Source organism: Anneissia japonica, unplaced genomic scaffold (assembly GCF_011630105.1).
Source record: "Anneissia japonica isolate Jap-2015-1 unplaced genomic scaffold, ASM1163010v1 scaffold287719_len1884721_cov185, whole genome shotgun sequence".
Lineage (NCBI taxonomy): Eukaryota > Metazoa > Echinodermata > Crinoidea > Comatulida > Comatulidae > Anneissia > Anneissia japonica.
The window spans coordinates 1,257,488-1,274,628 of record NW_022715822.1 but is presented as its reverse complement, the minus strand read 5'-3'; the positions used below and the strand labels follow the sequence as shown (position 1 = coordinate 1,274,628).

The 17,141-nt window shown below is 35.1% G+C and overlaps 1 protein-coding gene across 1 annotated transcript in view; it reads left to right on the top strand.

The window, feature by feature from the left end:
• The first annotated feature begins 1,982 nt into the window (after positions 1-1,982).
• Positions 1,983-17,141, top strand: part of LOC117109378 (membrane metallo-endopeptidase-like 1) — a 38,586-nt gene continuing 23,427 nt past the window's right edge. The window contains exons 1-3 of the mRNA XM_033251689.1: positions 1,983-2,377; positions 10,592-10,718; positions 15,534-15,772. Coding sequence (XP_033107580.1) covers positions 10,678-10,718; positions 15,534-15,772 — 280 coding nt within the window. The 5' untranslated portion in view covers positions 1,983-2,377; positions 10,592-10,677. The remainder of the gene's footprint in view (positions 2,378-10,591; positions 10,719-15,533; positions 15,773-17,141) is intronic.

The window sequence follows — 17,141 nt, the reverse complement described above, 5'->3', positions numbered from 1 at the left end:
CAAAAGGTAACATCTCATACATATTAAACTTATATGCATAACAATGAAAAAAAGTCTGACAGAATCAGAGTAATAAAAGTTCTAATACAGTTATAGATAGTTGGATATAGGCCTGTTATGCCTTCTTAGGGATTACGTTTTTACACTATTTTTAAAAATTAAAATTAGCTTAGGTTTTCAAGCAAGCACGGAACTTTATGTTTAATAATATCATTTCTTTACTACTTCCTACTATAGGTTGTACTTGGTAGTGGCAGTTACGGTGAAGTTCACCTTAAACGTCTCGGTGGTTTCAAAGGCCCACTTGTAGCCACAAAATCTTGCTTCAGAGACAACACACAAGACGAATTACTGCAATTCACTGACAAGCTCTCTTTTTCGTTTGAGGCCAGAGTTATGCTTCAGCTATCTAAGGAAAGCAAACAACTATTTCCTCAAATCTACGGTGTCAGTTATTCTAAAAAATCACAGACTCACTGTGGTATTGTGATGGAGTTTATCGGAAATCCAACCACCTTCAAATCCCTGACATTGTATAAAGCTTTGGCAACTGCTGAACTAGAACGCCCGACTGACGGACTAAATGTAGCCCTCAATATTGGAAATGGTATCAAAGTTTTACAGAAAAATGGTTTCATCCACAATGACCTCGCCACCAGGAATGTTCTTCTGTATCACAACGGTTATCAAATGGCCGCCAAAATCACCGACTTTGGATCCGTTTGCACTGCAGCAGCCCCGTTTGACTTCTTCCAGCTGAACAACACTAAAGATGAAGACCGAGTCGGCCGCATGAAGAGACATCCCGAATACGCACCAGAACTCTTCTTTCCTAACACACCACCTAGTTTTGCATCAGACATGTACAGCTTCGGCGTCATCCTTGAAGCTATCAGCAAGACGATCGTTACTTTTTCACTCATTCATATTAGTCGTCACTGTAAGAGTATAACTCCAGAAATTCGGCCAAACATTGACGTCATTTGTAGTGAGATCACTCTTGATCTGATTCATGAAATGAGCAAAGCCGCCTTATAAATCAATATCACTCCTATATTTCTTTATTGTAAATATAATTGACTGCACATAAAATTTAATATGTAGTTTCAAATTCGATATGTATGTGTATATATATATATATATATAGCCTATATATATATTATTTTTTGACAAAAATCAAAATAAATGGATTTAATAAAACATGGCGATTGTCTTAGTAGTCTCTTATTTAGCCTCATTGATTATCTTCATGCCGTACACATACTTCAACATATAAACAACCTCAATAACATACGGTATAGGTCTGGTAAACTTCATAACTAACATTACCAGAGTAATGCTATTACTGATGACAGTATACCCATTTTTCTTCCGTTTTTATCGGTTCACAATCAACCTAGATCGTTCGATTTACCGGTGACATAGTCACCATTATGCATTATATATATTTATCATTATTTCTTCACTGTCCGACGTTCAGTGTCCTGTCTTCTTCATCAGGTCTACAATTATTTCTTTACCTACATGGGCCATTCGATGATTATTATTTCATACAAATACAAGGATAGTAATAATACAAAAAACTCGTCTAGAATCATCCTAATCCTATACATTACAAAGGCCTGTCTTGTCGCTAAGCTTAGAGGGAGGATGCTCCTAGTACGTCATCACAAATTTAGTTTAGAGCGTCTACGCTACGTAACGAACGCGCACGAGATTTGTAATTCTAAAAAATGGAATATAATGTACCAGATTATTGTAAATCAGCCGTCAAATTGTATAAAATCGGTAAAATTCTCCTTTTAAAATATAAAAATGTTTACCGCTTTTAAAATCGTTAAATATCGTCGCCGCCCTCTATGGTGTATACACACGGATCACACTGCTTGTTCCCGGTAGAGAAATTCTTTTGATTGATACGTTTTTGAATAGACCGTGTAAATGGACTTTGTGCACAAATGTCATCACCGCAACCTCTAACCAACTCTAACTAATCTTCTGAATGTTTACAAATTGTTGTGACGTAAAGCCAGTGTTTACCCACTCCTCGTGGAGCCTTTTACCCTAACAGAAGGCCGTCAAGGCGGGCGTTACTCGCAACCGGAAACTTTACGGCAGAGGGTCGTACTATCACCAATTTCTAACTTTGTTACACTCTGTGAGAAATATATGCAGACTGCACTGTGACTACTTAGCACTTCTCTGTTAACCCTAGTCATTCAAAGAATTCTTTCGTGGTTTTTCTGATTCTTAAAGTCATTTTCAAAGTTCGGATTCTTAGAATCTCATTTGCGATTTGCGATCCATCACTGCGAGTGTGGAGTAAGCTGCAATCGTCGACCCGATTTAGCAACTCTGTAATCAAGCGGGTGAAAAGGTGAGTGAAAAAACTAATTGTATACTCGGCTGTTAAACTACTTTATAGGTGACAGCTTCAAAGAAAAAAAAAAAGAACATAAGCACAGTGTTCAACCAAGGCAGGTAAATAATACCACAATTTATTTTGGTTCCAAGTAGGGCTATAGATAACCTAATTGTTTTGTATCTAGATATCTGTAAACAAATATAATCATTCAGAGGAGCTGTACCTTGGAAATAGTAGCCTAAGTCTGTGGTGGATACGCCTATCGCTGTGCTGTATCGTTTTCTTCTATTGTTTTTTTAAATTTTGTTCTGATTTTTTTTTTTTTTGTTTCTTTTGTTTGTTTTTTTGTTTGTTTTTTTTGTTTTGTGTTTTTTTTTTGTGGGTGTGTGTAACACGGTAGTTTAACGGGACCTGAGTTCACACGAGTTTTGTGATCCGTTGAGAAGCAATTTTAAGTATTGTGCCATTGACTAACATTGACTAACTCATAGTAGGTCCACGGTGGATATTGAACGTCTATCACTATGCTGAGTTTTTTTCTATTGTTTTTTTTTTTTTTTTCGTTGACGATTTTCATAGCACAATAGTTTAACGGGACCTAAGTTCTCACGAGTTTTCTGATCGATCGAGAATCAATTGTAAGTATTGTGCCATTGACAAACTTTGACTAACTCATACTAGGTCCATGACATTGAACGTATATCACTATATGCTGAGTTTTTTTTTCCTATTGTCTTTTTTTTTTCGTTGTGGGTGTGCATAGCACAGTAGTTTAAAGGGACCTGAGTTCACGCGAGTTTTATGATCCGTCGAGAAAAAATTTCAAGTATTGTGTCATTGACTAAGTTTTGGTTTTAATAGGCTTCTTCTTAAAAAAACGCATCAGGGTATTATAATGATGAATAAAAACTTGAGGACGATAAAACACAATCTTTGAAAAGGATTTAAATGTCAATCTTTTTTAAGATACTCGAATTCCAATCACGTGGTCCAGCTGAATCAGCGTCAATCTGTAAGCGTGTTTCGTTTAAAAGCTTTACATATTTATTTATATCCTGCTGTACGTAGAAGTTGTAATTTACGCGATTAAATTAAGCTAATAACTGTGTAGCACAGTTTAACGAGAATATTAATAGTAATAGTAGTTCACCACTTTAATTTTTTTTATCCAAGTTCTGTAAACTCTACACTTTGAATGTAAATTCTGAAGAAATAGTTCTTAATTTCACCTACTGCAGTCATGTACAAAAGTTTAACTGACAGTACTCAAGATACCTGGAGGAAATTCAACGTCACTACATAACACCTGTCCGAGTCATTATGGTTTTGGCCCCAAGTGATGAATGAACTCCGCTAATATCTTAGTACAGGCCCATTTATTTTTTTTACGTAACCTTAGTTTCTAGTTTAAACAAAGCTCTACTTAGGCCCTGCGTGTGTGAGCGTTTCTATATCTGTCTCTTATACACATCTAGATGTGTATAAGAGGGTAGTTAACGACTTCTCCGCCTCGGCTGCATCTTATTCTGTTCTTAATTGTATCATTTCTCAATGCTTGTGCACTTGTCAGATTTTTGTTGATGGGTTTACCATATTGAGTACTTCCAGATTATCCATTATCTATGGTGGTTAGATAAAGTTATAATAAATATGATTTTAATAATATATTAGGCCTACGTCATGCATTATAATCCATGTGTCTATTTTTAACGAATTTACAAACGTAAGGCTTCTTACAGTAAATCTGAACATAATTTCATTAGCTTAAAGTTAGGCTATAAAAAGCGTTCTCGCATTATTTACCAGAATAAAACAAAACATCTGACCGGAGTTCAATATAAGAAAATTATTCCAGGCGGCTCTCAGTGACGTATGCATGTTTTATAAAAATAAATATGTTATTTTTAAAACATGATGAAATCATTATCATCTGATGAAGACGGTTAACTAATAGCATTCTTCATGATTTAGAATAGTGTAGATTGAAATAGTCAAAAGTGAGTAGACAATAATTGAAAAAAGCAGACGATGATAAAACATGACGAAATTATATATCGCCAGCTGAAGACGTTATCTAACAGCGTTCTTCATAATTTAGAGTAGTGTCATACTTCGATGAGTGAATTAGTCAGAAGTGAGCAGACGATAATAAATAATATTAGACAATAATATATCATACAGTAGACGGGTGAAGACTGTAATTAAATATATCAGGCAATAGTAGAACATAAAATAATTATAGAATAACAGACGAACATTATGGTGGATAAGTGATTGGAGAATAATAATATCTCAGAAGAAAGAAGACAACAAAAAGTCAACCAAAGAAAACAAAAACAATTAAAATTGCCAGGAAACTCCGAAATTAGTATTCGCGTTCAACGTATTTTAGTAAATGTAGATTACATATGCATTGAGTCGGGGATTGCTGGTGATAGGCCTATATGCCGCGCATGTCATTCATTCTTTGGAGTTTATCTTCCCATTTTCAGATTGATTGTAGTACAGATAGACTGACACAATCACACAATTTGCTTAATTTACCAATTGTGGGCAGGCCTTGGATTTATAGCCTTTAAAAGAACGACCTTGTGTTTCGACTGAATAGGGACAACCTACATGAAGGATCTTTGGAAGAATAATTTTAAATAATGGATTTTCAACAAATATTTCGCAATTTGTTGATACAACACCATTATTAACACTTAAACGTAGGTACGGTCCTTTTGGCACCTGGCCCTTTGTCACCCGGCTTTTGACCATTCATAATTCATAATAAGTATTAATATTTCAGAAATATTGACTTCACAATTTTTTAAGTGGATTTAATTCATATACCTTAACTTGTACTTGTTGAAACGCTGCGCGTCCTAAACTGTGGTGGAGTGGATTCTATTTCTATCCCATCTGTTATACACTTTTGGAGTCCTTAGGAGGTCGGCGTTATCCGTCAGAACCAGAACCAGGCCTTTTCAAACAACTATTTGCAACGAGTAATTTATTTATCAATAGTATTCCGTTAAAGTAATAAATTTATTATCTCACTCGAAAGATGATTTTTTTTTATACTTGCATTTATCCCTTTAAAATACAACTGTACAGTATATGGTATTTGGTTGAGCTATACTTTTTAAATAAAAGTTGGTTATATATTTAGCTGAAACGAGAGCAGTGAATTGAATTGAACCGAGGACCAAGAGACCTTCGTGATGCTGATCTCTTTAAGCCCAAAGAAGTCTTCCGAGTGGGTCCTTCTTGTGGTGAATGGGGCAGTTTACTGGAAGAAGATTCTTTGCTCTACCAAAAGACTTCACTGATGGACCATATTGCACAATGCTTAAACGTTTTTCCGAATTAGGTGTGTTGTCATATCTTACATTCAAGTCCCAATATAGCAGAAACACAAAAGAGGTTAGCAATAAAATTAAACCAGGAATGTCTAATAGGATCGTCAAGGTTTAGCGCGCAGCTGAAAGGGCTACTTACTTAAAATATAGTTCAATACATAAACAGTGATTACAATCGTTTAGCTAAATGAGCTTTGCTGATTAAAATATAATATTGTTGATATTTATATCTATATATATTAATAATAATAAATAAAACCGAAATTCAGAATACAGTATCCTAAGCCGCAGTACATAGTCTCGGTGGTCGATGATAAATTATATCTTTCTTTCTATGCCCAGAGTACGTTCCGCTACCCCCTGAACTCGATTTTTGGATCCTATGGTACAACCGTACACACCTTAATGCACGTTGTGAACTTATACTGATACTTAATTCTTTCAACAAAAGAATTCTTTAAATTATTTTATTTAAAAAAAACTAAAACCAATTTCACTGACATTTATTTTGGAAAAAGTCTGTGAAGGTGGTTTTGTTTCAAAGTGGATGTTTAATGACATTCCAAACCGGGCAGTGTTAAAGTTCTACAGTGGTTGATTCAAGGGGGCAGCCCGCAACTATATTTTTTCAAAGTATAGAAGTAGAGAGTAAAAGAAACTTAAATTCAAATCTGAGAATGCCTTTTCCGGCAATCTAGAGATGGCATAATCATAAATTTTGTTCTGTGAAAATCCCTCCCTGGCTCCCTCTATTCGAATTTCTGGATCCGCCACTGGGCTATACACGTGACGTCAAATTGTTAATGGAGATGTTTGATGAGTTGTTCAAGGATACTAACATAGGTTCCATGATGCGTTAACCGGTAATTCAAAATGGTTGATAATCAATTTTTTTTTTCAGTTACCTTTCTGTTGATTGGTCCATATCAGAATATTTTTTGTATTACTTGTTATTAATCGTCAGCGTAGATTATATTTTCCGGACTAGAATTTTGGCCGTCAAATCGGTAAAGGGCGCCATCTCTGTCGCAAAATTGTACCCAAAGTTTGCCAATCATACATTCTCTTTCTCTGGTAGGTTAATTAAAATATTTTACCATAGGAATGTTTTACTGTGATCTGTAGTTTACATTTTCCTCGTGATGTTAGCTGGGGCAGGAAAAGCAAGTGATCATTTATGTATTGTCCAATTGGTTGCATATGCATGGTTGACTTTACCGGGCGATGAGAGAATTAACCGTGATGTCGCATCCATTACAATCATTTCTATAAACAACTCTCTGGATAGTATCTCGTCCTCACGTTCTCATGCTTAGAAATATTATTCCAGCTTAATGAAAATTCCCTGTTGGCGTATTAGGCCCAGCAAAACTATTAGATTTTCAGCATGTGTCGTCCACATTAATCTTGCCATGTTATATCGAAACGAAACACGCAGCAATTCATACATCGTTGATGATTTCGCGTTACGATTTTAGCAGATTTCCTTAATAAAGCTTAGTGTGGCCGGCGATGACAAGAAACCTTATGTTTAACCCACTTTTAATTAAATAAAAGACATAGCAGTTTTGATCTATTGTAAACTACCGTTTATATCCATATTGGCAACATGAAACAAAGATAGGCCTAGTAATATATCATACTTATGAATTTTTAAAAATCCCTTATTTATCGTTAATTAAGTTTGTTTTGTTTCCGGGTTATGCAATATTTCTAAGAAAAACGTATATTTCTAAGAAAATAGAATTCACGAACTCATCTGTACAAACTTGCACGTGCGTGCATTTTAAGGTATCTTTTTTCATACCAGCAAGTATCAGATAAGATTGAAAATACTTAAGTCGCAGTTACGATTAACTCTTGCTTGAACAAAAAATAAAACAAAATCGAATATCAATTATACGTTGATACAAAAAGAATGGATTTCATAATGTACGAACACACGGTAAATGAATTAGAGTGACAAAACGTATACGAAAATTTACACTAGATATTTATTAAACAAAACCATATATTTTAATATTATCAAACAAAAATTACAATGACAGTTATTTTTTTTATGAATATTTAATTTATCTTTAAAAGAACAATTTATCCTGTTCTAAAATTATTACTTTCGTCTGCGTTGACATTAAGTGAAAATAATCATCAACCATGACATTATACAATGAATTTATCTGTCGACTCTATCGTTATCGTTATTGATTCGCGCTGCAATTAATTTTATATAATTTATATATGATGTATTCTGCCGTTATCGACGTATGAGTGCTCAGCAGGCACAAATCAAAAATGCTTTAATTTATAGTTACGTATAATCATAGAGAAAATAGAACTGTTCTATTTTCTGTGGTATAATGGTTTGGTTTCCCCACCATCTCGCGGTCGGGGTTTCAATTCTTCAATGCATTTCGCTTGTATCCTTGGGCAAGACACTTTATATAGGCCTACATTGCTTCAGTCACCCATGGTCTACCCAGCTCTATCAGCTGGTACCAGCAAATTGCTGGGAGTAACCTGTGGTGGACCATCGTCCCTCCCAAAGGGAACATCAAACTCGTCTGTTTCATGCTACTTTGATAAGCTCCAGTCATGGTAAGCTCTGTGGCTCAGCAAGAATTCTATATGTTGTGGTTATTGCAAACTTTAAAGCATTTCCTTGTGTGTGCTGGTATTGCCAATTTGGAAATTAAGCTGGGGTACACTCCATCAGTTAACTCTTGCCAGTAATACCATAGTGATACTTTCCTTTTTACTCTAGTTGATCTGCCGGGCCTAGACCGAATTCTTTCAAAACAATGTACATGGTATTGACAATGTACAGTACTGACGATCTCTGCTTTCCAGCTATTTAGGACCAAATCGTCTGCACACCCGACTTCGTAATTAGTGTGTACATCCTAAATAGGAGAGAGAGAGAGAGAGAGATGGAGTTCTTTGAGCCTTGTTTGTAGGCCCAGGAATTAATATTTAGACCTTCGATTGTCCCATCTATCGCAGCGGTGTGTGTAAACAATGTAATAAATATTAGGCGAAGAGTTTTTCATTTTCTCTTTGACGAACTCATGCGCTGGTGGAGAATTGTTGAGATGGGTCTTCATTAGCGAGACATTACTTGTATATGACAATAAATGAAATCTTGAATCCTGAATCTTGAATTGTAGAGTGGTTCAAGATTAATGATGGTTTTGGGTAGACCCGTGTGTATTTTGCCCTTAATAATACTCATGAATAAATATTTTCTGTATACACGGTCTTATGCGGCTTTCAGGCGAATAAAGCAGATATAAACTATAAAGTTCGCTTTTTGACTTTTGGTCAAACCATTTGAGTTGCATCAGTAAATGCCCATCACTGCATTCTTTATCTACCCTGAAAACCAATTGCGTTTTAAAGAGCTGGTTCTTGTAGAAGTCATTTAATTTGGTAAGTATTATGTTCATTGTTTCGTTGCTAGTACAGATCCAATAGACACTTCACGGTATTTTGTAGAATCGAGATCAAAGCATCATTTTCTTTGCAGACTTTGTAGGTATTTGACAGTCCTCATTGTGAATGTGTTGACGTATTTGCCCATTTTCTCTATACTATACTCAATTATTTTATGTTACTAGCTGTACATTAAGAGCTGGCTTAGTTATATCCAGGACTTGTTGAATCTGTTTACGAGTAGTTGAATATGTCCACGACTTTGAATATGTCTACGTCTTGTTGATATCGACAACTCTAGTTGGATATTTCCATGACTAGTTGATTATATCTTCGACTAGTTGAAAATACAAACAACTATATTACGAATGATCACAATAAGTGATAATTTCAAATCATTTAAAGGCCTTCCTAGATGGGAACAGTCGTATACGCGTAATCTTACACTTTTAATATCCTTAATGATCATGAACGTCATTTTGTGTTTATTATCCGCACATTTTTAAAACGCTATACAAAGTGAAATTGTACCAACTAGATTGATACGTTACAACATCTAACTGAAAGTATCTAATTTTTATTTAAACGATATGAAGTATAATTAAATGCAATATCTATTTTCACTCTCAGTGTAAAGTGTCTCTCGTATGTTCTCAGTAGACATATGCGTGTAAATGCAAGTGAGGCTACCGTCGACCGTACCACACAGCCAGGTTTAGTAATTGTACGATTATATGATGTTTACATGAATTTCAACAGGTAATATGCGGGTGATGGCGAGCTCGCCAAGTAGTAATGACAAATAGTGAAAATTCCACTTTAACTAGATTGTAGTAATGAAGTTCGTTACAACGCACTTACACACTACACGCATTGACCAATCAGACTTGAGAAAAATATTGGCGTATGGATTTATGGTCGGCAGTTCGCAATCATTTTACCATAGAAGTAGGCCCATGTCAACAAAATAATGTAATGTATCGATTTCAATCTACAAATGAATTCGTTCTCAGAAATATTTCTACATTTGTATATGATTGCTTCGCATACTTTACTGGAAAAAACGAATAGGGTTATTGCAATGTAATACTAGAGTGAAGTATTTACGTACTGAGTTTGACAGCACTGAGGAACGCTTTATCTAGACAGTTTGATTGTCTTCACGCAACGAGTTAATGACATCTTTAACATCGAGGTTAACGGTGCGAGAATAATCAGCTTTCTGCTAATATAAGAAATGCACTTGGCTATCACTGTTCAATTGAGTATTTAGTCGTTTGCGCGTGTAGACTGTGCTAGGCCATTGACGCTCGGACAAGCTAAGTCGCATTGCCGCTTGTGTAAACTCGGGTAGGCGACAAATCAGTCGAAGCTAGCTACGAGTCCGTAGCATTTACTCAGAAAATAGGCCTACTCACTGATACCATTGTTATTTTTCTTCTAAAAATAGCAAGCAATACGGATCAATTTTAAAGACGTCTTTCATATTACCAACTGAATGTTTTCTACCTGCGGTGAGTTGAATACTCAGTCAATATGTTTAAAAGTTCACATAAAAACGGAAGAACATCGGAAATGTAAGTATTGTAGTTTTCGCATTTGTCAGTAAGTGTCGATTCATATACAATATATCTTCATAAAATTGCATTATAAACATGAACGAAATTTTAAAAAGCAAACTTTGCACTAGAAAATCTAGCAAATAAAGAAAACAAAAATCACAAACACAAGAGTCTGCTTTCCCGGCGACCAACGTAGGCAACACCAGGTTTAGGTTTTAATTAGTAATCACAATTTATATATGCGGTTAAATAATTTAATTAAGAAGATTAGAATTGTACATTTTTATTTGTTCATCTTTAAACTACGGACAGGTTTTTAATGAATGTTCATCCTTCCAGAGCAGTACGTACCGTAATTTGATTATGTTACCTCATGGAACAGTGAAATTACACTGTTAATTCCCTGGTTGCCTACAATCACTTGATAGAAGAAATACGGGTAACATTTTAGAGCCGCTTCACAGTTATTACAGTATATATTTAAAAAAACATATTATTGTTGTTATTGTTGTTGCTGCTTTTGTCGTTGTTGCTGTTGTTATTATCGTCTTCATTACCATGATAAAAATATCGTCGTCACCGTAACTATTATTATCATCACCGGCTATACGTGATCTACGCTTGATCGCGTTGGTTGACTTACTCTTGCAATATGTTAAGCTGTGTCAGTTTTGTCTCCAAATGTTTACAAACAGCAGCTCAATGTAGTGCATGTTCATACTGCCATGCTATGATTCGCAACGAAGGGTTAAATTCATTCAACTGAATAGGTGTCAAATACATTTTGACTAAAATGTGAAATTATAATCTTTGGTATTATGACTCAACATTTCAAAGATAATTCTGACATTTAAAGATTTTCTCTTGGCGACCTGTTGCCATGGTTGAGAGAAAAATACAATGCGGTCAGGCAATTGCAACACGCGGATTTTCAACTCTTCTTAAAATATTTTCAACATTCATAGAAATGATAGGCCTAAATATTAATGTTAGTCAGTGAAAATTCATGACGTCAGAGTTTGGTTAGGCTTGCAGATTGTTCATACATTATTTAAGAGTCAATGTACATTGCATGGACATGTTTAGGCATCTTAATACTGTATATGGAAGGCGCACCACTGCACACCCTTTACCAAACAAAATATTATTGATACAGGGCAAACAAAAAAAAACCAAAAAAAAAAAAAACAAAAAAAAAAAAACGTTAGTACTTTACTTAACGCGTCACAAACTTAGGAAATTCGTGGACTTGGGGTTAGACCAAAACAGGTCGTACAGTAATTAACAAATGAGCTGTGGGTTGGAAAGTCGTTAGTTCGTGTCAGCTTAAAATGTATGACTTAACACGACCGAATTCAGATTTCTTATAGATAGGCCTAGATGATAGCGTTACGATATGGAAAGCAAATACCGTCAAATTATAACGCACGGTGAAAATAAACGCATGGACCATGGAAATTTGCTTTAGAAAGTCATTTGATTGTGCGGTTCCCAAATGATCAATTTTCGGATACTCCATCGATAACGACCATACGTAACGCGTTCAGAGATACGAAACGCTTGACAGTGTCGTATAACACGTACGAAGCGCGTGGACCATGTCAATTTATTGGAAAGTCATTGATCGTGTCGTTTTGAAAAGCTAGCGAGGGGACTGCATATAATTAAATGCATCGAGATACTCAAGCGTAAAGATTTGTTCCCCAGTAGTATATTTATTGGCCTAAAACATAATTGCGTTTATTTTTTGTTTGTTTTATTGTGCTACAGCATTTTAAGTGTGCTGTTAATGAATTTTTAAAAACATATCTCAACAGATGACATACGATACAGAATTATCATATCTAACTTATATCATCAATATTCATATATTATATCATTGCTGGCATAATGTAAATCACCATTAATTATATGTGACGACCATAAATAGACCCCTAATGCATATCATGATTCGTGTCGTAAACATCAAATGTTCTTAAAATGATGTAAGCTTATAGTTATTATTCTTTTAATATTGGGAATTTACCATTGAATGGAAAACGTATAAATGAAAAATGAAAATTTTATAATTTATTTAAAGCTTTGTTTCCATACAATCGTTACCCGCTGTCACCGACAGCTTTCGGTAAAAACGATTTGTCGGTCGAATCGGGGAGACTGCTACGCAATACATCAATTGCACTAAAACGCTGTAGCGACAGTGTAGCGATTTTAAGGAAACCAGGTTTAATATAAACAAATCAGTACGTTTTCGTACCATTTTCTTATTCGCCTCACAACTACCCTCGTCAATCGTATACTGTTCATTATTTCTCTAGTCTTGATATTTGATTGAGAACCACATAATTGCTCTTCAACACTGCTGAACCTAATAATCTGTGCACAATATATCTGACATGTTGGTAATCGATTCTCCAACGCCTCAAATTATGCCATTGTTAAATTGCTATGACCTCCTCCTAACACGAGTTACCGCAAGCCTTTAATTTGCCATATTGTTAGTACTGCGCATGTCACGCACATCGTAACGGTACCGCAGGTGGGGAAGTGCGTAGGAGGATTAATCCTCCGTTGGATAGGTAAATCCTTCCCCCGTCGACCACGACTCGTAAGATCATACAGGGAGAAAAACATCTTGGGGCATAATACGTTCTAAAACCTCTCAGAGCATCTCAAAAAAATTGTCCGCTTTATCTACGCCAGGTAAGTAAGCCTATTTGACCACACGAGAGCTTCTCCTCTGCACTTTGTTGGTCTCCACTTTTTTACCAATCTTAAAATTGGTTGCTTGTATTTATGTCCTTTTCCATTTCATCTGTTTCATCACATTATACTATGACTATGCATTTTCTTTTCTAGTTTGTCTTGTCGTTTATGCATTTTATATTGTAAGTCTGAACTTAAACAATGAAAGTTAATAGCAACGAAGTCTGTCTTTGCATTTGTCGACTTAGTGTTCGTGTATCCAGTTTGTGCACTAATTACAAGCCAACATATGTACATATGCGCAGTTTGGAAGTTTTGCGCAGTTTTAAAACTGCGCAGACAATGTAGTTTGTGCAACATCGAAATTGCACTAGAAAATTCCTGCAATTTTAAATGTGCGCAGCTTGGAGGCTTTGCGCTGTTTTACAACTGCCCAGATAATCTTTGCACAACGTCAAAATTACACTAGAAAATTCAAGCAATTTGTTTTAAATGTGCAGAGTTTTTAGGCTTCGCGCGGTTTTAAAACTGCGCAGATAATCTTTCCGCAATATTTAAAACTGTTCAAGGTTGTAATTCAATTTTGAAACTGCGCAAGATTTTAGGTCAGGATTTTAATTTCCACTCAATTCCCTCAATTAGTGCGTTTACTCTTGCAAAAATTATTGAAATGAATGGCTACTGTAATAAGGTGGTAAGATCATTTTCTCTGCTAGTCTTGAGGTGATTCTCTCACGAGCTGGCGTTCAGTATGTACCGGGTTAACTCTATGCTTGTTGAATGGCAAATCTAAAGCCGCCTGTTGTTTGACCACTTTTATCTATTTGCTGTTTACTGGCCGTTATTAAGAATTATCTCGCAACTATGAAGTATGCGTTAGTAAGCCACTTTAGTGTATTAATCATGATTCATGTCGTTTATTAAGGACGTAGGGATACCGAACATTGTTCTGTATCTAATCGCTAATTAAAATTCAGTTGTCCACGGCTTTCCAATGTTAAACCAATGTAATATTCAGTGAGACGCATAAAGTTCGTTGATTTAATTAGTGTGCATAATTAAACCCTTCAAACCAAGGACTAAGATAGTACAGGTGTACTATGCAAACAGTAAGGAGCTTTTGATAGCTCGACGACGCTTAACGATCTAAAACGTAATCACGTCACGTAGAGTCATCTGGGAATGCGAGAACTTTGAGTTGTCGTTTGTGTCGTCTGAATTATTGGACGCCGTTCTTTGGCCCGAACCTACGTTGTGCAGAGACGCAGCACGGTCACGGATGATTAAATCCGTCCTACATTCATGTCGTCGCGCAAATAGAAAGCTCAATACGATGTGTGAACGTCAAACTGGAATTAATGCGAATGTTATAATTGTTAAAGAGGATGTTACAACGATATTTATAATTTAATTCTTTGTTGCCTCACATGTAAACATTAATTTAATACATTAGGTATTTTATTATAGAAATGAATGAATATAAATAAATGAATTGTTATGATTGGCCTATATAATTATTCAGCATCTAAATGTATTTGGTTCTTAAATATAAGAACATTTTGAACTTATTTAAGAAGTCAGGATAAATGATTACAAGAATTATTCAGATTATTTAAGAAAGCAGCAAAGGCAGATTAGTTACTTTATAGAAGAGTTTATTTTACGTATTTCAAATTTACAATAACCCTTTATTATTGAGAGTCTTATTGTTTACATTGTAAAAGCAGCGTGACACGTTTAAAAGCTAAACGTGTTTAGATATACTTGAATGTGCCTAGGATCTTGACGTGTTTAGCATAAAATGTGCTTATTTATTCGACATCATGATGCCAAATACCTAAGCACATCTAATACTAAACACGTCAGAAACCTAAACGCATTAGGACGGGCCTAAACACGTTTAGTTTTTAAACGTGTTACCAAAGACGGGACAACATTGCGTGGAACTTTGCGTTTAAATCCTCTACGCTGTTTTTACAGTGTACGGTAGTTTGTTAGCTCAAAATTGCTAATTTCCAATCAGTGATCTTGTCATTTAATTATTTACAAGGTGAAGACATTACAACCGACTACCTTCAACGTTTTAATAATATCAAACCGTTTCACTTTTAATCTTTTACCTAGATCTGAGTTTGAACTCAACGGCAACGAAGTGAAGTTTTTGCCACTGAAGTCAAAAACGCCATTGGGGAATCAAGATTCGATGGACGAGGACGGGCAGGTCTATGAGCCGAAGATATGGCATAGCGGACAGTGCTGTCCAAGACGAACTGCTCTTGAGAAAAAACTCTTTTTCTTTCTCTTCGTTACCTTGATAGCATGTACTGTTTTGGTTCTGTTTCTGGCGATCGAAAAAGGTTCAAGTAAGTTGCATCGGTTTTTTGTTGTTTTTGTTTTCTATTTTTATATTGATTGTTGAACCCGTGTATGTATATCTAGTTGATGTAATCTTTTGTTTATGTCTGCTACACTGATTATTTGATAATGGCACGTGATGGTGTTTAAAAAAATCATAACTATACTTTCGTTGGCTTTAAGTTAATTTCATTAGCACTAAGAAGTGTGTCAAGCCTAAAACATACTTACAAATAAAAACTAAAATGAGTAAAAAGGACTTAAAAGACGTAAACTCGTCTTTCTATTTCTGTAAATAGACCGTCTGTTTTTCTCACGTACCAGCTTCCTAAAATTTATGTATGTAAATAAAAAATGAAGTATAGGTTGCGTCTTTTAATTTAGTAAATCACTTATTACTGACTGTTAATGAAATTACACATCATTTTAAGAGAGTGAAGTACTTGCTTCTCTGGAATTACGAAATTTATATTGGACAGAATTAACCCAGGTCCCTGAAATTTGAGTGCAATTATTTTACCAACATTACCTCGTTTCTGTTCGCCCACGAACGTTCCACTCTATGCCCCATTAAAGAAATGATGTAACGTGCGTACTCAATTTCGATCTAAATATAATTATGTAAACACAATAATGATGAGTTTTCAGAATTATATTTAGACTGATATTTAGTACGTATGAGAACATTACTGATGGATATCCAGGTATTTGTGATATCTTCAAATATCCAGATAACGTGTAATGTTACCTCGTAAATATACCGAAACGTAGGGTTGGAAAAACAAACATATCGGTTAACAATCGCTGTCAGATTTACATCGGTGTTGGGGTATGAATAACCATACCTCCATGGAATAACATATCACAGATCTAATACTACAAAAAAGCACAGGTATAATATCATCGGAGTTTGCAGGGGGAAAAATCGCAGGACAATATGTAGGCCTACCTGAGAAGACAAAGTGTCACCTTACAGTCTAATAAATTTTTTTAAACGTTCCTGATAGGTAACATTTTATCATGTGTGTGTTCATGAGTATTTTGGTGGGGAAACGGGATAGGAAATACAGAGAGAAACAACCATTTTTGGTCTTGAAACATGGAAATCATAAAAAAAAAGCTTTTAGGTGGAAATGGATAAAAATAATTGCTATAAAACTCAGAACTTAATAGATCCCAGAGATCCCATGAGATCAAAAAGATCAACTGAAATTATAGTTTTTCCATTTTTTTTTGCCCTTTTTGTTAATCTCTAAATGTTTCTAATGTAAAATAATCTAAAAATTGATTTTATACAACTAAACTTTCTATAATAATAGGCCTATCTACATTTGGCGCTATGAATCCGCTGGAAATAGCGCAGTATAAGTATATATA